Below are 24,455 nucleotides of genomic sequence, written 5' to 3'. Positions count from 1 at the left end.
ACAGTACCTGGAAAATTATTTTGATATTTTTAATATCGCATGTTGGAGGATAAAAGCATGTTTAGAACTTGTAAAATATACTTCACAAGGTAAAAGGTAAAATTAGAAGCCACCATATTTGAAATCCCTTTAAATCTTTGCCAAGATTATACTCATAGTTACATTTATGTCCAAACATCTACATTCCATCTTTCAAAAACAATTCTGAAGTCAATATAATATGCTATAATATCAGAGCGAATACACCTAAAATTATTCTTCGTGTATAATAAATACTGAAGAACCCATTGGTTCCAATTCTACAGCAATTCAATTCAAATAGTACATTGCTGAATAAAGGTTTTTTAAAACCCTTGTAATTGGAAACAAGAACTGACATATAAAGTCTTGAAGTAAAGCATCTTTAATTCACTTACTATTCCATTTAATAGTTTGACAAAACAAATGTTATTTGTTAGGGAACAACTTACATCAATAACTTGGTAATTATTTGGAGTCCCACCTTCTGGATTCTTTATTTTACTCAGCTTATTAGGAAAATAGTTTCCTTATAACTGGGCCTGCTCTTCTCTTTGTTTTGTAAAACTACCTTACAAGTCATTAAACAAGGTGGGAAGTATTGACTATCTAACATTCCTTTCTGTGATCTCACCTAAATTACACATTGATTTTTTTTTAAAAGATACCTCTGCACAGATAAATAACTAGCAAGATTACATTCTGGCAAAGCAATGCCAACTACTGTATAACTTTGGCAAGTTACTAGTATACCGTCCAGCAGTAATTACAGAAATGATAAGAACTCAAAGCTTACCATCTGTTTTACATGGATAATTTTCAACCACCTCTTCTGATCTGTTATACATGTGCCTCCCCCCCCCCTAAAAATCTGATATTTTAGCAAACTATTTCTGCTATTATAATGAAACTTACTCAATGTCACAATATATAATGCATCAATAAGCAATACAAAATATTTGCTTCTAAAAGAGTTAAATTATAAAAGTTGAATTTGGGATACAATAAACAAAATAAAAAGGTAAACAGTACTCTGTTGGATCAGATCTGCAATTTCCCACTACTTTTAGAAACCCCATTCTGCACTAATATCTAATCTTATTTTCAAAGCGGAAAGCAAATCCTAACAAAGTAAGTAGAAACTAATTGTGTTATCACTTCTGCACTTCAATTTCACTTTGTACAGAAAGATCAGAAGTGAAAGGGTTCGTTTAAATGATTTCCCACAAATTCTTAAGTCCTTCTGTTTGCCTAGCATCTCTCTCTCATCTCATGTAGGAAGACATGAGGAACAATGGTTCTTTTTCCTCCTGCATACCAAAATTGATGTCAACAATGTGGGAAGCTTCTTTCTTCAGACTGGGTAGAGGAAGCTGAAGCCAGACACTGAACCAAATCCAATTACTCATCTCTATTTAAATTTATGGGTAACAAGCCATCACCCACCTATGACCCTAAAACAGATTACCACAAATGCTCTTTAAACCTTCACTACTTCAACTCCCAGACTACAAGGAATGTTATCATACTGAGGAACAAATTGGTCTAGCTACATCCAAACTGGTGATGCAATTTAGTGCTACTGGTTTTCTGTAACACTGCCAGTGCTGCCTGAAAATACTGTAAAGCTGTTATTACTGTAGCACTTATAGAAAGCTATAGGGGAATATTATGATATTAGGAAAGAGGGCATAACTATGATTAGAGAGGAAGAGCAAGATGTGCAAGTATAAATATGCATATAACTTTCAAATGCACAAGCTGGAATTGCATGGGACACACTTGGCCAAAAGTATAATTATTGCCATGTTTGGTAAATTTTACATACATTCAAGTTTTTTTTAAAAAACAAAACACTGAACACATGGACTAACACATCTCCACGTTTTCCATTGAAGTTGAAAGACACTACTTATATTTTAATGTATATGTTTATATTTTATTTAAATTATTACTGATCCAGTGTGTTGTCTGACCTATTCTAAAGCCACTGTACAATTAATTTGTGAAAAACAAATATTTAATTTATCCAGAGTAAATCAATTTAATTAAAATATTTACATACTGACTTTTCTTTTCGTATCTAAAGCAATTACTGAATCAAATACAGAACAAAAAATATGCTGTCATAAACCTGAAAGAAAAGTAGTAACAATATTACAGATGTTTCAAGGATATTTTATTTGTCCAATATATACATGTATAAACATATATACATACTTATACATTTACACACATACACATATGCACAATTTTTGCTTCTTAAATGCCATTTCTTGACACCATGTTAAAAACTCACAGGTTTTCAGAGATAATTCTCAATAAATAGAAATATTTCACTGAAAGAAACTAAAAAAAATCTGACTATCAAGTTTCAATGCTTGGGGAACTCTAGAAAATGCACTTCAAATGACGATATACATTTGTACATCATTATTTGGTAACTTGTTGCTTACCAAGTAGTCCTCAATTTATGACCATAATGGAGCCCAAAATGTGTGATGCTAAGTGAGGCAGTTGTTAAGTGAATTTTGCCTCATTTTACAACCTTTTTTTATCACAGTTGTTAAGCAAATCACTAGTGTTAAGTTAATAATGCAAATGTTAAGTGAATTTGGCTTTCCCATAGAGTTTTCTTGTTAGAAGGTAGCAAAAGATGGTCGTATATGACTCCTGGGACATTGTAACTGTCATGAATATGAGCTAATTGCCAAGTGTCCAAATTTTGCTCATGAATATGCATGAGAATGCTGCAACAGTATGAAAAATGGTCACAAGTCATTTTTTCAATGATGTTTAACTTCAGATGGTTACTAAATTTATGGTTGTTGAGGACTACTTGCAATAATATTTTTTAAAAGGGCCTAATACGGGGAAAAGCTCACCAGCAGCAAGGTGGATATATTAAATTATAACGGTGATAAATGCATCATTGGAAGACCACGTTAGGGCTACAGTGTCATGAAGAAAATCTATGTGGTCATTGGGAGTTGATTAACGATGACAATAAATTAATCAGCCTTTGCATTACAAACATGAATTTCTGGTTATAAATGAAGAAACAGAAAAAGCACCCTGCAAATCAAGTAATCTTTCCGAAACACAAGAGATTTAAGGAAATTATTTCATCTGATATGCAGAGAGAATGTTAGTTATTCTGAAAACCATGCATAGTAGAGAATGACTTGAAACATAAAAAGCACTACACTAATCTTTCTGGGTTGTATTACAGCAGGGTTGTCAAACTCACAGCCCAAGGCCGGATGCATCATATACTGGCCATGCCCACACCTGGTTTAGCAAAGGAGAAAAAGTCACAATACATCACGTGATGATGCGAGTTTGACACCCTTGAATTATAGGATGGAAATATAGGATAGGATTTGTACAGGACTGATCAAACTAGAAATAATAAATAAGTGATTTGAAATTTCATGTGCTGTGCATATTTTTACAATGTTTTCTTTCTTCACTAAAATACCTGGAATGGAATGAAAATAACTAACAGGTTTATCTTCTAACCGTAAGAAACCATTTATCAGGAGATTTCAAATACATTTAGGTTTTGCTCAATAAGTATGTAATAACATTGAATGACTCTTCCATTAAAACACAAACTTGCCCTTAAATAGAGTTCAAACTCTAAATGTTACATCGACACAACATGCAATTTTCCTGTAACAGTGTGGAAGTGACTTCAATTACTTTCTTCAACTTTGCAGCTATAATGCTATTCCCCCTAGGCTCCCATCCCAGTGCTAAATAGACCTGACCTTATTAATTCATTCCCAAATATCAAACGGAAATTAATGGAAGATTTTAGATACTAACTTTATATCAAAATTCTTGCCATAGGTTAATAGATGTTTCAAGACTTTAAAGACATAAATATTTAAAATTTTAAGAATCATTAATGTTTGCTTTAAGGTAATATTCCCAGCAAGAATCCTTTAATTCTACTTAAAATCAAAAAAACTTTTTATTATTCTATAATTTGCACATTATTTTTTCAAAGATCAAATGTCCTGATCACCAAACAATGAGAGGGATTCATGAATCTTTGCAGCACTTGAAAGCTGTAAAAATTGCCTTCTTCAAAGCCATTTGCAGATTTCAAATTTCAAACCTGAAATTTTGCAGTAATAGGTAGTCCTCGATTTACAACAGCTTATTTAATGGCCAGTTTAGCATAATACCAATGAAGAAGAAAAATAGCAGCTCTCAAAAGAAACCAGCATGGCTGCATAATGAACTCTGACAAATTGAAAGACAAAAAGGACAAATATAAAAAAGTGGAAAGAGAGACAAATAACTAAGGAAGAATTATCAGCAAATAGCTCAAGCTTGCAAAGATGAAGTGAGGAAAGTTAAGGCCACAACGAACAAAGGCTTGCAACAAAAGTAAAAATTAACTCCCCAAAAAAGCATTTTTCAATATGTTAAAATCAAGAAAAAAGTCAAGAAACAATTGGTCCATTGCTGGGAGAAAGTGGCAAGCAGATGACAAGCAACAGGGAGAAAGCATAACTACTTTACTCATTTTTTGCATGTCTTTATCCAAAGGGGAAAAAACAGTCCAAACTATCAAAAACAGCAACACACACACACAAAAAGATTAGGAACACAAATTAAAATAGGGAAGAAAATGGTAAGTAAACATCTGTCTACCCTAGATAAGTTCAAATTACCAGGACCAGATGGACTACACCCCAAGATTCTGAAGGAACTTGCAGATGTGATCTCAGAACCACTGAATTATATCTTTCAAAGATCCTGGAGCATTGAGAAATTGCAAGAGGAGTAGAAAAGAGTTGATATAGTTCCTATATTTTTAAAAGGGAGGGGGGAAATGATCCAGGAAATTACAGACCTATCAACCTGACCTCAATACCAGGGAAGATTCTGGAAAAGATCATCAAGCAATGAATTTGCAAACACCTAGAAGTAAATAAAGTAAAAACCAAAAGCCAACATGGGTTTGTTAAAAAATAGATCATGCCAGACTAATCTTATTGCAGTATTGGACAAGGTGACAAAACTAGTGGACCAGACGAATGCTATTGATATAATTTACTTGGACTTCAGTAAGGCATTTGACAAAGTAGACCATTACCTACTAGTTGATAAGATAGAAAAATGTGGATTTAGACAGCATCACTACCAGATGAATTCGTAACTGGCTAACCAACATGTAGTCTTCAATGAAACTGCATCTACATGGAGGGAGGTATGCAGTGCCTCTATTTTAGGCTAAGTACTCTTCAACATCTTCACCAATGACTTGAAAGAGGGGATAGATGGGGAACTCATCAAATTTGCATATGTCAATAAACTATCAGGAATAGCCAGCACTCTAGAAGATAGATTTAAGACACAGAAGGATCTTGACAGACTTGAGCATTGGGCACTATCTAACAAAATGAAATTCAATGGTGAAAAAGTAAGGTTCTACATTTAGCCAAGAAAAACAAAATGCACAGGTACAGTATAAGTGGTACCTTACTCAATAGTAGTGACTGTGAGAGGGATCTTGGAGTCCTAGTGGACAATCACTAAAATATGAGCCAGCAGTGTGCTGCATCTGCCAAAAAAAGCCAATACAGTTCTAGGCTGCATAACGAGAGGGACAGAATCAAGATATTAATAATATCAATACCACTTTATAATGCCTTGGGGTAAGGCCACACTTGCAATACTGCATCCAATTTTGGTCACCATGATGTAAAAAAAAATGTGGAGACTGTGAGAAAGAGTGCAGAGAAGAACAACAAAGATGATTAGGTGACTTGAAGATAAAACATATAAAGAACGGTTGCTGGAACTGGATATGTCTAGTCTTATGAAAAGAAGGACTAGTGACATGACAGCAGTGGTACGATATCTCGGGGGTTACCATAAAGAAGAGGAAGTCAAACTATTCTCCAAACACTTGAGGGTACAACAAGAAGCAATGGGTGAAAACTAATCGAGCAGAGAAGCAACTTAGAACTAAGGAGAAATTTCCTGATAGTTAGAATAATTAATCAGTGGAAAAACTTGCCTCCAGAGGTTGTAAATTATCCCAACACTGGAAGTTTTTAAGAAGGGATTAGACAACCATTTGTCTGAAGTGGTGTAAGGTTTTCTGCCTAAGCAAGATTAAATGGACTAGTAGACCTCCAAGGTCCTTCCAACTCTGTTATCTATTCATTTGAAGCCGCAATAGCCTTGGAAAAGGTGACTTATGACCATTTTTCACACCTATGAACATTATTTTGCTTAGCGACAGCAATTCTTGTCCCAATTGCCAGTGTTCATTGAGGATTTCCTACACTTGTTGAAAGCCTGCTAAGGTTTGTTGGGATTATGACTGTTATGATTTAACCAACTACAATCAAGAAAACACCAAATTAAACACGGAATTTAGTGTGTGTAAAACAAAAAAGGAAAAAAGAGGAAGGCAGGGAGAAGGAAAAGAAAAAGAGGAAAAGATTGTAGGATATATTAAGTTAAGAGAACCTTGATTAGTGGTTCCCAATCTTTTTTTGGACATGCCCTGCCAAAGCATCTCTAAAATCCTGATGCCTTCCCCCACCCCCCATATAATTCTTACTTTTCAAAAAGTGAACTCCTACTACTGTGGAGGAAATCTAAAAGGTCAATAACTTGGTTTAAACAAGGTTCCAAAGAACATGACATCCATGAAAGAGAAAAATGAAAGAAAAAAACACAGTAGAAGTACTGAGGAACTTTAAAAATAGTATGAAAGGTAATTAAAAAACAGCAAATAAAGTTTCAAAACATGTAATAGAGAACTGAAATGCATAATTTTAATGAAACCTTTTTCTGTAATACTTTGATCATATGTATTACTATACATATTAAAATAAAGGCACCTAACAAATTCAAAATACAACTTGAGTTCACCTCAAGATCATATTACTCAGAAGTAAGTACCATTGTCTTTCATGGGGCTTATTCCTGGGAAAATGTTGTAGGATTGCTGCTTTAGTCTATTTAAGTTAGTGAGTTCCTTGTGCTTGATGCCTGCTGCAAAGAGATTTTATATTTTATATTAGGCTCCAATTTAGTCAGCTTCATTCTCAGATTTTCTCGTTCAGTAATATCCAGTTGATTTCTTTTTTTTCAGTAGCAAATCATTTACAGCACTAACGCCATATTTAGTTAAATATGAAGATGGGAACGGTAGCAGCAGTTTTCTTGCAAGCTGGGTTGAATTTGGGTATTTAGTTTCTGGCTCATCACAAAGGCATGCCATCACTCCTTTCACATTGAATAAACTTTTAAGTGACTCATCAATTTCCATTTCCAAAAGTTCTTCTTGGTATTGCATTGAAACATCAGATAGATCCATCAGCACTGGCTGCACTATCAATTTGTTTTAAATCAGAAAATATTTCAAATCAGAGGCCAAAATTTTCAGATGATCCACAATGACAAGAAAAGCAGCATCAGTTGCGTCACATTTTTTAGCCAGGGAAAAACGATTTTTTTGTCAGAAATATGATTTTAACATAACTTTATAAATGTAATGAAGCCAAATATTTTCTTCTTTGCATCAAAAAAAGTTGTTCCTTGAAATGGTTTATTCAACATGCTCAGTCTTTCAAAGATACGTGTTAAATAACTTACAAATGCTTTACCATTGTTAGCATACTGATGGCAAAACTGGGATAAACATATATCCATCCTAAGATAAAATACAGAAAATAGTATAAGGGCAGACTAGATGGACCATGAGGTCTTTTTCTGCCGTCAGACTTCTATGTTTCTATGTTTCTAAAACTTTAGCACGTGTGCCACAGGTGGCACATGGCGCCATATCAGAGGGCATGTGAGGTGTTGCCCTATGTTAGCTCCAGCGCGCGCTGATTTTCATGCTTGGAGAAGGCCATTTTGCCCTCCAGAGGCTTCAGGGAAGCTTCCTGAAGCCCCAGAGTGTGAAAAATGGCCCAATGAACAAAATGGATGTTCAGAAAAACAGACTTCCAGTTTGCACATTGTGCTGTTTTATGCACTCTGAAGCTTCAGAAAAGAGAAAAACAGCACAACTGGCAAACTGGAACTCCTGAATTTTCGGTTTTCCCATTGGGCCATTTTTCTTCATCCCAGGCTTCAGTGAGTCCTGTGTGTATGCGTGGGAGCGGGGACTTGTGCGCATGCACAGGGGGAAGCATGGGTGTGCATGTATGGGGGGAGGGAATGGGTGTGGGCACGTGAATATGCGCTAGGGCATGCACAAACACTCTTTTGGCACATGAACCAAAAAGGTTCATCATCACTGGGTTAGCAGGTGCTTCATTTCATACTTGTCACTCAAAAAGTCACCAAGAACATCAAATAGTTCCATGAATCTTTTCGCACAATTTTCCTTTCAGAGCCACCTTAACTCAGTGTGAAGTACAAGTCTCACATGGTCTGCAATTTTATCTTCACAAAATCGCTTGAAGACACACTCACATTTGGCATTAGCTTTGATAATATTGATACATTTTATAACTGATTTTAAAACTTCATATCCTCCTTAAGAAATATTTTTGGAAACTATTCTATGGATAACATAGTGCACAAGAAGCATTTTTAGATTCTCATCTTTCATCAATTTTAAGCAGCCATTTTTCTTGCCCTCATAGCAGGAGCACCATCTGCAGCACAAGATGTTATGTTTACCATTGATATATTATTGACATCCAAGTAATTTTTTAGATGATATATGTCAGTAGCGGTTGTGGTGGTCTCTAATGATTTGTAGAATAACATTTCTTAAGCAAATTCACCTTTATCAATATATCTTGCATAGGTTAGTAATATGGCCTTGTTGTCTTTCAGAGTTGATTCATCCATTTGTACTGAGAATTTTCTTGATTTCAGCTTTTCAAGTTGTGTTTCAATATCTTTATTCATTTCAGCTATTCTTCTGTTAACAGTATTGTTACTGAGTGGCGTGTCATCTTTTTCCAAAACTGTTTTAAGAAATGCTGATATTGATTATTTAATTAAATCCTGCCCTATAGTATGATTTCTCCCCCCCCCAGATTTAGTAATGAGTAAATAAATTTCATAACTAATCTCAAGAGTACAGCTGACAGTAGCAGTTTGTGATCTTTTTTTCTCCATTAAAGACTTGAAGTAATTTAAATCTGATTTTACATACACACACTGTTTTGCCTTCAAATGTACCTCAAGACGACTTTGTTTCATTGATTCATTTGGTCAAGGATTGTTGACATAAGAGGCAGAAAAGTGACCGGTCATCATGGATAATGGGTATGAAGCCAAGTTTTAAATATTCTTGTGAATACTGACACACTATTTTCTTTCTTGCACTACTCATTTTTTGCATAGGGCTTGTGACCAAAAGAAATAAATGTGAGAAAAACTTATGAAATGATGCAAATTATTAAAAGAAAGAAATATTAAAAGAAGAGGGCAGAGAGGGAAATTTTAAAAACATTCTTAGCTTAATTTATGAATAATAAGATGGTCATGAATGAAAGGGGGGTTGAAACTTATGACCTCCCCCAGTTGCTCACTTGTTTGTACCTGCAACTTAGTGAGGAAACGCTTTGATAGTTCAGTATGTGGAAGTGAAGAAAACAGGCCTGGCAAGGCTTATGCATGCATGGCCCAGCCCCAGATTTCTCTGAGAGAAAAAGTCTTGTAAAACATGGCCTGGGAAAACACAGACTTAAAATAACTGCAAATCTAACTATTTCTTACTTAAACTTGGACCTTGACTCTGTATCCTCACTGCTGGGCTCTTCCCAACAGCCATCCACTCTGTCTCCCCACAGAGCAGATCTCCCTACAACCACCCAGCAGCAAAGAACATAGGAAAAAGAGAGAGACTCTGCCAGTCCTACGATCCTGATTGGCGGGCAGTTGCTCCCTGCTCCCCCCCAGCTGGGATATCTTTTTCAGACCAGGCCCTAAGAAATGCACTTTAACAAAACAACAATAGGTAAATGAAACACAGTTGTTTCATCACAAATATGTAAGAACAATTAATGGGCTTTCAAAAATTCATTTAATAGCTCATTTTCGAATTGCCCCCTTGTGGAGCATGCCCCCCCCCCTCCGTGAGCCACTGGCCTAGATAGATAAAGTTCAGTGTCACCTCAATGGAATTGTTTGTTTAATCATAGCTCTGACATAGAACTGTACTGTATTATCTGCAATCTCCCGGTCCACCAGGGAGAAACTAAGATAATCAAAGTTCTGATCTGCCTAGGTATTATATTATACAATATTATTAGAGAACAAATTCAAACCTTTTTCTCAGTTTATTACTTTATCTTTAGAAGAGACCTTAGTCTGATAAGGGTTCATTTTAGATTTATATGTAAAGGAACAAGTCCCTTAGATAAATAAACTTAGTCAATCAAATACTGTTCCAAGAGTTAAGAAATCAATAATCGTTTTCATCATTCATATGGGAAAAGAGCAACTGAATAAAGTTCAAACACTAACGGCTTGCGCTGACAACTCTACTTTTAAATCAGCTACTATTTTTACAGAATTAGCAGAATTATAAATTAGTCCTATTAAGAGTAGAGTGAATTAATATATAAAGAAGTTAAAAGAGAATTTCTTAGAACTGATAATGCTGAAACAAATTGAGCTAATTAAATAACCTTATGCTATCCATTCCAAAATATGGAAATTCATAGTCCTCTAAATGTGACTAAGCTGTAAATCAAGCAGGTAATTAGCGTTGAGTTGTTATGCAAGTACAACAGATTTGGGGGTGAACCTCCCAAGACAGTGATGGTGAACCTTTTTTCCCTCGGGTGCCAAAAGAGCGTGGGCATGGACGCTATCACACATGCACAAGTGCCCACACCCATAATTCAATGCCTGGAGAGAAGCGAAAACAGCTTTCCCCGCCCCCCCAGAGGCCCCCTGGAGGCCAGAAATGGCCTGTTTCCCAACTTCTGGTGGGTCCAGTAGGATCAATCATGTTTTGCCTTTCTCAGGCTCCAAAGGCTTCCCTGAACCCAGGGGAGGGTAAAAATGCCCTCCCCATCCCCTGAGTCTTTTTGGAAGCCAGAAATGCCCTCCTAGAGTCTGTGCAAGCCAAAAATCAGCTGGCCAGCACATACATGCATGTTGGAGCTGAGCTAGGGCAACAGCTCATGTGCCAGCAGATATGGCTCCACATGCCACCTGTGGCACCTGTGCCATAGGTTCGCCATCACTGTCCTAAGACCTATGAGTTTGTTTGTCCCTAAGAGGAGGCAAAGAGAGAGATTCTTGTACTATAGACAGAATATTCTTATTTGGGGGAAAATACAAGAATAGGGTAGCTACTGGCTTTTGAGTGCATGGCAATAAGGCCAAGCACTTATTTCAGGATTCAAAAAAATATAACGCAGGGTTGTATTTTCAAGGAAACATGGTATTAGCATTTCCTTGGCCAGGTATACCTCAGGAAACAGAACAGGCAGATGGTTTAAGCAATCTTGCAGGTAATCTGGTCCTGAGCCAGAAGGATAAAAAATGAAGAGAAAATCAGTGCCATGAATTGTATTGAGAAGCCAACTGGTACCTGTAATAAGTGCAACTTCTATAGTGGAAATATTGAGAGAACAAAAAAGAAATTAACATCCTTACTGTCTGGGTTGTTGCATTCTGAATAAATAATGTATCTTTTACTATTGGTTGAAGGTGCTAGAAAATATAGTTCAGCAAGACCAGATAGGCTTGTATATTGTTCAACTTGGTCTACAAAAACATTACCAACTTAATGAAATAAAATGCAAATCATTCCCAGAGCTTTTACAGCATTATGAATAAGGAATTCTATCCCTAATTTTTCAGTAGTTTATCAGATAAGAGAATATAACACTTTTTTCCAGCTTTTATTAGAACTTAGAATTTTGTTAACTGATGTTAACATTATCACCATAAATTATATTAACATTGCCCTTAGAATTTCTAAGTATTACTGTATTTAATTTTCAAAAGGCAGATTTGATTGATGGACATGCACTTGTTCTAGCCCTTATTGTGAAACAGCTGAGACATGCCTGAATATGGAGGGTATTAACATCTTCCTTTGACATAGTAAGATCACTTTCACATCAGATTACAGATCATGGAAACCCCAAATCTGCAAAAAAAAGTACCAGTAATCTTGTCAGTTTAGTACCATTTCTTGTCTAGTTGATCTACAGAACACAAAAATAACCAGAAGATTGGGTAAGATTGCTCCAGCCAGCCTTCTGTCCATGCGATTTCTTAGATTACCAAAGAGGTAAGAGAAATGAAGTGTCTGAAAAGATATTCAGAGCAATGAATACAGCAGTGGCTCCCATTTATATACACACACACACACATATATTACACAGACGCTCATGCATACACACTATATCATGGATTTATAAGGAAAAATATCCACTGCTAACAATCAAGTTGATGAAAATAACATTAGGAAAACATTGTGTATAAATGCAAATACACAAAGAATGACTTATGACAGCAAAGAGTTTAACAGGTCTTTATGTTTTTTTAGCTGAATACACGCCAATTGCCTTGAATGTCCTTTAAAATTCTGTTTGCATAATTTTTTTTTCAGCAGCATTTTTCCCGTATGGAGATTAGAAAATAGATCTTAACCTAGAAAAGTTGCCCATCTTCAAATATTGGCAATTATGTTATGTATCACAGAAAAGCATATTTATGTATCTGGATCGAAGGCATTTTACTTGGCTGGAAAACACGAATATGCCCTGCAGTAAGTGGTGTCAAGGGAGTTTGTCTTCTGTCTCAAGTTCTCTGAACACACAAATATAAACAAGTCAGCTAGCCTACTTCAAGACTGAGAAAATCACTGTGATTAGAAATGCCTAACCCCATTTAGGAATTCCTCCTACTCTTTTCCCATAAAGTCTCTCATCCCCAAGAATATGTCTTGAGCAAAATTATTGATAAACAAAACTTATTTTGGTTATTTTTACAATTACTTTAAAATTGTATTTCTTCGAGGTCTGTCTCAGTGTTCTACCTAAACCGTATTTTCCTTGGTTTATTATCTTCTGTTGGAATACAGATAGTATTTAATTTACAACCACAATGAAGACTGGGAAATTCATTGTTAGGGGATGCAGTTGTTGAGTTAGGCATCCAATTTAACTTTTTTTGTTCACGGTTGGTAAGTGAGACAAGTAAGACATCACTTGAATATCTCCGAGACCGCCTTCTACCGCACGAATCCCAGCGACCGGTTAGGTCCCACAGAGTTGGCCTTCTCCGGATCCCGTCGACTAAACAATGTCGTCTGGCTGGACCCAGGGGAAGAGCCTTCTCTGTGGTGGCCCTGACCCTTTGGAACCAGCTCCCCCCGGAGATTAGAATTGCCCCCACCCTCCTTGCCTTTCGTAAACTTCTTAAAACCCACCTCTGCCGCCAGGCATGGGCGAACTGAGACATCTCCCCCGGGCCTATACAGTTTATGCATGGTATGCTTGTGTGTATGTTTTCTTTTTAATAAGGGATTTTTTAAATGACTTTTAATTATTAGATTTGTTTTATATTGTGTTATTATTGTTGTGAGCCGCCCCGAGTCTACAGAGAGGGGCGGCATACAAATCTAATAAATTGAATTGAATTGATCACAATTTGAGATTTTCCCTGTCAGCTATCCCATTGACTTTATTGTCAGAAACTATCTAGGAAGGTTGCAAATGACAATCATGTGGTCCAGGGATGCATCAAGTGTCATAAATGTGCTCAGATCATGATCATGTGACTGTAGGAATGCTACAAAGATCATAAATATGAGGATTGGTCATGTCACTGTTTTCAGCCCTGTTGTAATTTTGAACACACTAAGCCAGGGGTAGGCAAAATTGGCTCTTCTATGACTTAGGAACTTCAATTCCCAGAATTCCTGAGCCAATCATGTTAGCTCAGGAATTCTAGGAGTTGAAGTCCACATGTCATAGAAGAGCCAACTTTGCCTACCCCTGCACTAAGCGAATGATCACAAGGTGAGACTATCTTCATGGTATATTCCAACAGAAGTACATTCTCTTTTATTGGATTCCTTGATTTAAAATGAAATTTAAATAACTAAAAACAAAAAATATTAGTAATTTGACCAGAAGTCTTGGAATGCATTAGTATAAATACATAAATGTAAAAAGTATACTAATAAATATATAAATATAAAAAGCATACTACTATTATGAGTTTTTATGTGCATTTACAGGTTAGTGGACTCAAGCCTCAAAGAAAAGCCAACACAATTCTACCTGGCCTCCAGGCAACTCACCTACAAATACTCAAAGGCTTTTACTCAATGTTTACTATACTACTCTTCTCCTAGTCTACTACAACTCCTATTCCTCCACTATTACTACTTTTTGTGAACAGTAGTTCAGGAGAACAGTAACAGTAAATTTTCCTTAGTTTGCTTTACACTCTTTTAATTTCAGTTTAGTTTTTAAAGTTTTAGTTTCCATCTCATATCAACACAGCTGCCTCTCTACTCAGCTGTTTTTCTACTCAGCTTTTACAGCCACAGGTTGCTGGCTGGCTAGGGAGAAGTCTACCCAGGTGCTAGTCATTTTCCTCTCTCTCTCTCTCACACACACACTTAGGTTATTATTACAATTATTCTTAATTCTAATTCTTAATCTATTACAAAGGCAATAGAAAATCCCAGAATCATTCAGTTAATATGCCATTAAAATTGATATTATTTGAAAATGGAAGAAGCACAACTATAAAGTTAATTAAAGCAACGAATAAGGATGGGTAATAAAGGATGGCTTCAAGGAAAAGTGGTGAATTGAAGATTTGTTGTATAGATACTAAAACTATTTTAAAGTTTATCAAGAATTTGTTATAATTAAAAACCATTAGACAACACAATTTTGTTTATGCAAGAAAGCCAGTAATTCCCTCAACGCTATAATCAAAAAACATATTAAGAACACTATCAAATATGACTTCTATAGCATAACCTGATGAAGTTTTATAAATTTCGCAAATTAGTGAACATCCTTCCTCTTACATTTCCTTATTGCCAGAAAAAAAACATTTTAATCATCAATTCCAAAACCAATAATATAAATGGTCAACAATGCTAGTAATAACCTAATGCAGGAATATAAAAATTCAATCAACATAGTGTAATCAAACTTCACACCTATATTAAATCCAAAAACACTACTTTTCTTTGAAGTTTAAGGTAGGTGAAGAAAACACCTACTTTAAAAGATAACTTATCACTTCAATTTCCTGATTTATGATTTTATGCATGGTATGTTTGTTGGTGTGTATGTTTGGTTTTTAATAAGGGTTTTTAGTTATTTTAAATATTAATTTGTTATATGCTGTTTTATGAGTCTACGGAGAGGGGCAAATCAAACAAACAAATAAATGTAACCATAAATAACATCTCTGTCAGAATGCACAATTATCCCTTATTTTGTACTTGGATTAGAGTTACTAGTGCTGTAATAAATGCAAAATTTAGCAAATGTAGTGTTTCAGATAGCCTAGATCAGGGGTCGACAAAGTTGTTCAGAATCTAGGAGCCAGCCAAAAAATTTAGGAGCCAGAATTTTTTTTAAGCAAACTTGGTTTTTTGCCGAGTCTCCACCTGACATCGCTTTCACCCCCTCTGTCTCCTCCTTCCTCTCTCATCTCTTTCCTTCCTCTCCCTCCCTTTCTCTCTTTCCTTTCTCTCCCTTTCTGTCTATCCTTTCTATCTCTCACCCCTTCTCCCTCTTTCATTCCCTTTCTCTCCCTCCCTTTCTCTCTCATTCCTTTCTCTCCCTCTTTCCTTCCTATCTCTCTTTCTTTTTCTCCCTCCTTCATATCTTCTTTCTCTCCCCCTTCCTCCCTCTTTCCTTTCTCCCCCTCCCTTTCTCTTCCTTTTTCTCTATCCTTTCTACTTCTTACTCTTTCTTTCTCTCCCTCCTTCATTCAATTTTCTCTCCCTCCCTTTCTCTCCCTTTCTCTCTCTTTCCTTTCTCTCCCTCCCTTTCTCTTCCTTTTTCTCTATCCTTTCTACTTCTTACTCTTTCTTTCTCTCCCTCCTTCATTCAATTTTCTCTCCCCCCCTTCCTCCCTCTTTCCTTTCTCTCCCTCCCTTTCTCTTCCTTTTTCTCTATCCTTTCTACTTCTTACTCTTTCTTTCTCTCCCTCCTTCATTCAATTTTCTCTCCCCCCCTTCCTCCCTCTTTCCTTTCTCTCCCTCCCTTTCTCTTCCTTTTTCTCTATCCTTTCTACTTCTTACTCTTTCTTTCTCTCCCTCCTTCATTCAATTTTCTCTCCCCCCCTTCCTCCCTCTTTCCTTTCTCCCCCTCCCTTTCTCTTCCTTTTTCTCTATCCTTTCTGCTTCTTACTCTTTCTTTCTCTCCCTCCTTCATTCAATTTTCTCTCCCTCCCTTACTCTCTCTTTCCTTTCTCTCCCTCCCTTGTTCTCCCCTGGGGCTGCCTGTGCCTGCCCTGCACCACCCAACACGGACGGACAGCCCCCGGTCGTCGGTTCGTCGCCCCCCACCCCCCCACGGAGGGAGATCAGGCTGGCGAGGGCGGTAGAACTACGTCACCAGCCACTGGAGGGAGATCGGGCTGGCGGGGGCGGCGAATCCACCTCCCCAGCCGCGCGGAGGGAAATCCGGTAGGCGGGCGGGTGGCCGCGGCTCCCTGCGCGCCCCTGGAAAAGCGTACAGGGAACGGTGCCCGGGGCCGCTTTAGCCGCCCCCCGCTCCCCCCGCCATCTCCCCGCGACTGCCTGTGCCGCTGCAGCCGCGGCCCCCCCCCCCCCCGCTCCCACCGCCAGTGCCCTCCCGCCGGGCAACCAAAGGACACTTGCCGATGGCGACAGGGAACCTTCAGCTGGGCGGGCGCTGCCGTGCCGGTGCCTCCGACCTCCCGGTTCCTGCTCGATGCCGCGGTTTCTGGCGCTCTCCTGCTGGGCTCCAAAGAAGGAAGGCGGGAAAAAGGCGCGAAGAATGGAGCTCTCCTTCCTGCCTGCCTTCTTTGGGACCCAGCAGGAGAGCGCCAGAAACCCCGGCATCGGGCAGGAGCGGAGAGGTCAGAGGCACCGCAGCGCCCTGCCCAGGCGGCTCTAGGCGCCAGACAACATTTTCTAGGCGCCACTGGCGACCAGGCGCCTGGGTTTGTCGAACCTTGGCCTAGATGAAAATAAAGAAAATATTTAACAGGGATGCAAATATGAGGGATATTGCTGAAAGAAAACCAGTGTTAAGCCTATTAGCACTGTTTCTATTTAAACCTAAACAATAACCACTTGTACAGCTGTAAGCAATGCTAGCTGGCTTCTCTAACACTAACTCATATCACTAACTGGAATAAATTTTCTGCATAGTTAATATTTCTTGAAGAGACAAGTTTAAAAATTCCCTGTATTTATCTAACTCAAGTATTTACTCAGTTTATCATCGTCATGTCCAGAAACTGCTGGTAGAATTACCTAAACTTAAAACTGTGATCCTAGCTTGTTGTTTTTCTAAAAAAGGAACCAATCTAAGGTTGTAGTTCCCATTCTGTTGCATTATGAGAAAATCTAATCTAAGAAACCCAATAAAACAAAGCATTAAACAAGCCAGAGAAAATTCCAAGTTAGCAGTTTCAGCTAACAATTCTGGCTTATGATGTACAAACCAGTTCTGGCTTATGATGTACAAACCAGAGTATTCAATGTCTGCTTATAATTTCACATATGAAATTAAATGCATAACTTTTAACTATTTGAACAATGAGTCAATGATAATTCATATTGCTATGGCAACCATATTGGCTAACTATCCAAGATACGTAGGCAACTCCTAAAGGAAGCTATTAAAAGTTTTGTCAAGTATTTATATTCAGTTTTGTTCATTTTTTTTAAAGGGTAAAAATAGAAATCTGGATTTGTATCTTTATGTGTCCACTGAATGAATGCTGAGGGATTTTATGTTACTGGACTGTTTTATATTGTTGTTTTATACAGATACTCTGACATATTGCTTGCTCACAGCCCAGAATCCAAAAGGAGTTGGGTGGCTTATAAATGTAATAAATTAAATTAAATTTTACACAGTCCATCTTCAAATTGGAGGGTCCTTTAATAAAGAAAGGAACAACTTATTTTTTTTCTTTTATGCCAGTGTCATCATTCTTCTGTTTACTGCATTCAGCTGAGAAACTCAGAATCGAAATGGGGGTTGGACTTGATGACCTGCAAGGTCTCTTCCAACTCTTCCAATAATAAATAATGTCAGAACCAAGGATTAAACTTTTTTGAAGCTTTGGGATTAACACCCCCCCCCCCAAGAAAAAATAGCACCAGCAAAAAGAGTTCAAAACTATATTCCCTCTCCAGAAAAGTCCTGCCCATTTCTATGAACTTTTGTTATTTTTGGCTAGCTGCTTGAAGGAGGTTTAAGAAGATGTCACACACCTGGGGGAAGGGAAGACAAAGTTGACACATCGCAATAGCCGAGAATAAAAACCACATGCCAATCATAAGGGAAGCGAGGAAGGAAAAAAAACCACACGCACGGCTTAAAATCCGATACGGTTTATAAAGTGCCCCAAAAACAACAAGGACAAGAACAGGAAGACAATAGTGGCTATTTATTTTTTACCCTCCCCTCCTTTCCTACGTCTCTTTCCTCACCACTTTTGAGGAGGGCAAGGCTGGCTGGGCCTTCGAGCCCCACTTCCTCCACCCACCCACCCGCCGCCACCAAAGCTTTTCCACATGCAACTCCCACAAGACGCAGGTCTGGGTGTGAGTAACCCCCCCCCCCCCCACACACACACACAATGACAGAGAGTATTGGAAGGCCAAGCCTGGCTAGCCACCAAGCCGGGCCAAAACCACTATGGCCGTCACTCCTTCCGAAGCAACGTATTATCCGGAGTCCAAGCCTAGGAAAAGCGCCCCACGCCCAACTCCTAACAGGCCTTTTTTTTTTTTTTTTTGCAAGCTCCCTTCCTTCCTTCCTTCCTTCCTTCCTCCCCCCTCCCTCCATTCCTGGTTTTACTTACCCCCAGAACCCGCAGGGGCAGCGGGGCGGCAAGCTGGGGGCTTTGCTGCGCTCGCTGCCGGCGTCTCCCATGGCGGCGGCGGCAAGACCGGTGCTCAGGGTCAGGGCAGGGGAAGGGGAAGCTCAAGGCAAGAGGGATCCAGGCCAGGACTCGAAGCCGGGATTCCAGGCCGGTCAGCTGGGAGGTTGGACGCTACCAAGGGAGACGGCTCAGGTGGGTCGGGGAAGAAGAGGCGGCGGCGGGCGGCAGTAAGCGACGGCGGCGGAAAAAAGAGACAGCCGCGCCCTTTGGTGCTTGAGGTGACACTGAGCTGCGGGCCGAGGCTACCGGAGGGTTGTGACGGGCCCACCGCAAGCCATCCCCGCGATTAGCGCGCGGCCCCCTGACCCAACAATGCCCTCAGCTCCTCCCCCCTCGGGCGAGTTAAGGGTGGTCTTGTCCGCCCGCAAGGCTCGGCTTCAAGTGGAGCGTACCAACGCTCCGAGAATTAAAGGGGAGGGATCGGGAGGCTGGGGCGGAAGCGGAGCTTTTATTTAAAGAAATAGTACGGCTGGGGGGGGGGGAGTTAAAACGGACAGTATTCCACGGCGAATGAGCCCTGAGATATGTAGTGGGGAAACGATCGGATAACAACATCCCCCCCCCCAAGCTATTACTTGTCGTTGGGGTGGCCTGGAGCGATTGGGTCAAGGGTGAGAGAGAGAGAGAGAGAAGAGTCCGCGCATGCCTGAGAAACCCGGAAGTGAGAGTGCGGTAAAGAACTCTTGAGAGGTGCCCCTCCCCCTGCTGCATGGAATTCCCTGACTAAGCGGCGGCAAACCCCGGGAGTTCCCGTTGAGGTTGCCTTACCGGCGGCTTGCTCTTTTCAGTCGTCGTCATCCCTCCCCGCACTCCCCTCCCCTGCATGCTTTATACTGTTAGTTTTCCCAACGACTCCTTTAAAAATAAATCATTAAATAAATAAATCAACCAACCAATCAATCAATAAATAAATAAATAAATTAAAAAAAAAACAGGTTGCGGTTGGAAGAGTCGGGCTGAAATCGTGCGGAGTCAACCCGTCGGAATGGATTGAATCGATTCTTTGGTGTATTAGGCATACATAAAATTTGCGCTGCTTTCCCCTAAGCGTTGAAAATACGGAAATCGCTGTTCCGTGTTTGTGGTTGCAGCATTACAAGCAGAAAAATAAAATTGGGGGGTGGAGGGAGATGGGTCCCCGACTGTTACATTTCCTACAACTGACAATACATTAACGCCTAATAGTGGGTTTGTCTTCGTGGCATTGAGGGTTGCAATACTGAACCTCTGGAGAGAGAGAGAAGAGGAAAAAATGTATATCCTGAATAATATAAAGAAGCAAAGCGATCAGTGACATATTAAGTACTAACACATGACATAAATTTTTATACTTCTATAAATTCAGATCAGCCAAATAATGACTGACTAACTTGTTGCTTGTATCCTTAAGATTTTTATTAATATTGATTGCTTCCTCATTGCTTATTTGACCCCATGACAATCATTAAGTGTTGTATCTCATGATTCTTGACAAATGTATATTTTCTTTTATGTACACTGAGACAAATATGCACAAAAGACAGATTCCTTGTGTGTCCAGTCACATTTGGCCAATAAACAATTCTATTATATTCTATTACAAGTACTTCTAGTGGGGATGGGGAGAAAAATGAGAGTGTTTTTAAAAACGGAAATAGTTTAGTCTGAGGATTTGCAAACCTCTATAGAAGTTTGATTTGCAAACTTCAATAGACCCTTTAAAGTATTTAGACTATTTATTTCCATAGAATGATTCATAATAATAGATATTAATATATTTGTTTAAAAATCATTTAGCTCTTTTCAATTGTAAAAGTTTTCAAGGGCTAGAATTGACTTTTTTTAATGCAAAAGCTATGGAGTTGCCTATGTTCTGACATTGAGGCAGTTCGGTTTGACTTTTAAAAAGGGATGCCTGTTAGTTATAATGGCTGTTTTATGCCCCCTTTAAATCCCAGAAGCTTATTTCAAATGCCACATGATAAGCCGCTTCCTGAATATTTTTGGTTAGTCGGTACAGAGTGCAGATAGCTCCTTAGCCTGATTCTGCAGGAATCTTCTGGTGTAGGATTATCTTCAGCTGTCATGTATGTGGATGCTAAGGAAACAAATTAAATTAGGGATAAATAACTGTATAATGCAAAAATTGTATAGCCTGAAATAATTAAGTTGAAAACTAAATCAGAACAGTGATTGTGATAAACCTGCAGTCCACTACAGCTGCTGTTTGGCTCTTCATGTATCCATGCAGATACCCAAATTTATTTATTTATTTATTATTTAGATTTGTATGCAGTTGGTAAAACAGTTGTATTGTAAAACAGTTGGTGCTTTGTTTTGCTTTGCTTTGCTGATAAGGAACTAGCAAGAGAAGACTGCAAAGCTGGCAATATATAGTATTCACAGGAGAAGCAGGAAAAGACATTTAATTGGCATTAATTTCCAAATGTCATATTAATTTCAGGGGATTCTGGGGCAGAAGAGAGCAATGGATGAGTTAGCTGACAGCTAAAGGAATTATAATAGCTAAAATAAATGTGATTATAGCTGTTAAAGATATTAGTGCATTGGATTGTAAACCTAAAAATGGACTGAGCAGTTGACATTAAATAAGGTAGGATTTATGAGGTGCTGGATGAGATGGGAAAATGATTCCTGGAGAAGAGAAGCCAAAGTGATTTAAGAACAGACATACATTGGGAAGCAGTGCTAAAGTAAAATGACTCTTGGGATATACACTGTGTGCACAATTATTAGGCAGTAATAATGAGCCGGGGTGGCGCAGCAGGTAGAGTGCTGTACTGCAGGCCACTGAAGCTGACTGTAGATCTGAAGGTCAGCGGTTCAAATCTCATCACCGGCTTAAGGTTGACTCAGCCTTCCATCCTTCAGAGGTGGATAAAATGAGGACCCGGATTGTGGGGGCAATAAGCTGGCTCTGTTAAAAAGTGCTATTGCTAACATGTTGTAAGCCGCCCTGAGTCTAAGGAGAAGGGCGGCATAAAAATCGAATAAATAAATAAATAAAGTAAGTAAGTAAGTATTTTGACCATATCATCATTTGTTATGCATGTTTTCTACCTCCAACCTGTATAAACTTGAATGCTTATTTGGCATAAGTATATTGGGATGTGTATTTGTGTAATGAGGGATGGTGTGGCCTTTGGAGATCAATACCCTATATCAAGGTGTGCATAATTATTAGGCAGCTTCGTTTCCTCAATTGAAATGGCCTAAAAAAGAGATTTAACCGATTCTGAAAAGTCAAAACTTGTAAAACTTCTGTTAGAAGGATGTAGCGCTCTTGAAATTACTAAGATTTTGGGGTGTGATCACAGAACCATCAACCCTTTTGTTGCAAATAGCTCCCAAGGATCCATTATCCTCCAGTGCTGTCATATTTCAGAACTGTAACCTACCTGTATTGTACAAAATGTTTAATACTCGGAGACATGGCCAAGGTAAGGAAGGCTGACATCCTACAACTACTGAACAAGACACATAAGATGAAACTGCAAGACTGGGCCAAAATATATCTGAAGACGGATTTTGTAAAGGTTTTATGGACTGCTGAGATCAGAGTGACCCTTGACAGACCAGATGGATAGGCCCATGGCTGGATCAGTAATGGACACAGCTGCCAGCAATGTGGAGGTTGACTCAGAGGTCAGCAAGCTTTGAGGTGGGGTACTGGTATTATTGAAGATGAGACCTTTTCAGATTGAAGATGGACTCAAAATCAATTCCCAAACCTACTACCAGTTTGTAGAAGACACTTTCATCAAGCAGTAATCCAGGAAAAAGTCTTCATCTTTCAAGAAGACAATGGTTTTGGTGAAGGACAAAGGCCTTAAAGATGTAAGAATAATTACATGTCCCCCCTCCACCTGACCTAAACCCTATTGTGAACTTTTGGGGCCTTCTTAAAAGGGAGATGTATGGTTAAGAAAAACAGTACCACCACTCTGAACAATGTCTGGGAGGCTGTGGTTGTTGCTGCACAAAACATTGATCATCAACAGATCAAGAAACTGACAGAGTTCATGAATGGATGGCGTATGACTTATTGAAAAGAAGGGTAGATATATTATATCATAATATAATAAGGGTAGCAATAAATAAGTGGTGTGCATAAGTGCACCATTGCGCCTACTATCCTATTGTCTACTTTTATGATTACTTACTACTTATTTTAATCTTTATACAAACTACAATCTTATACTTGTTCAACAAAATAAATAAATAATAATAAAATAAATATTGATTACCGATATGTTTTTTTTGAACTGTCAGAAATGTTGCTTCTTTATTATTCTCACTTTAACAGATGAAAATAAATGAGATGGGAAAATTTTCATTTTTCATTTAGTTGCATAATAATTCTGCACACTAATAATTGCCCAATAATTGTGCGCACATAGATATTTTAAGAAAGCCATAACCTCACTTTTACTTTTTTAAATAATTCAGGTTTGAGGTTTATTAATATTGTGGATTGACTGAGAGCACTGTACTTGTTCAATAATAAAAGTAATCTTCAAAAATACAGCTTGCCCAATAATTGTGCACACAGTGTATGGCCATATAGGACTCCACTAAAGTTGAAGTAGGAGAAATAGGATCAAAGGTTTATTTACCAGGGTATAACTGGTCAAGTGCATACAGATAGTCTTTGACTTACTGTATGGAACAATTGGGATCAGAATTTCTGTTGCTAAGCAAGGTGGTTAAATGAATCCTGCCCAGTTATACAACCATTTTTGCTATGGTTAAGTGGATCATTGTAGTTGTTAAGTGAACCATGTGGTCATTAAGTGAATCCCTTTGACTGCTTGTTGGAAGTTGGTTAAGAGAGTTGCAAATGGTGATCATATGTCCCTGCTGCAACTATTGTAAATGTAAATTTCTTTGTCAAATGCCCAAATTTTGATCATGTAACTCTGGGGATGCTTAATGATTGTGAGGATTGGTCACTTTTTCATTGTCTTTGTAACTTCGAATAGTTACAATGATTGTAATTTGAGGTTACTTCTATTGTTCAATCAAGGAGTTGATGTAAAATACCATCTAATTTCATCTGTTTTCCTGATTGGAAAGAAGTAATTGCGGATTGGATGTTATACAAGCTAGGAACAAACATAGGTTCACACTTAATGTTAAGATTGCTTATTTAGAATGCAATGCAAACCTAGAGGGAAAATGAATAAAAACAAGGCTATTCTAAGCTTATCTACATAAAGAGATTTACTTTAAAAGAATGCAAAACTATTAGTATGATCAGTTGCCACAATTTTTTCCCCATTTCAATTTCATATATTGTTGACTAGATACCCTATCATATAAACTTGAATATGTTCTTTCAT

At 38.3% G+C, this 24,455-nt stretch overlaps 1 protein-coding gene across 1 annotated transcript in view; it reads right to left on the bottom strand.

Annotated features, from left to right (window-relative positions):
* The window catches only part of ZFAND3 (zinc finger AN1-type containing 3), a 126,695-nt gene extending 107,022 nt beyond the window's left edge, over positions 1 to 19,673 (bottom strand). The window contains exon 1 of the mRNA XM_070734264.1: positions 19,033 to 19,673. Coding sequence (XP_070590365.1) covers positions 19,033 to 19,103 — 71 coding nt within the window. The 5' untranslated portion in view covers positions 19,104 to 19,673. The remainder of the gene's footprint in view (positions 1 to 19,032) is intronic.
* Positions 19,674 to 24,455: the final 4,782 nt, after the last annotated feature.

The sequence above is a fragment of the Erythrolamprus reginae genome, chromosome 1 (genome assembly GCF_031021105.1).
Source record: "Erythrolamprus reginae isolate rEryReg1 chromosome 1, rEryReg1.hap1, whole genome shotgun sequence".
NCBI classification, from domain to species: Eukaryota; Metazoa; Chordata; class Lepidosauria; order Squamata; family Dipsadidae; genus Erythrolamprus; species Erythrolamprus reginae.
The sequence above is the reverse complement of the archived record's forward strand: the minus strand, read 5'-3'. Positions and strand labels throughout refer to the sequence as shown.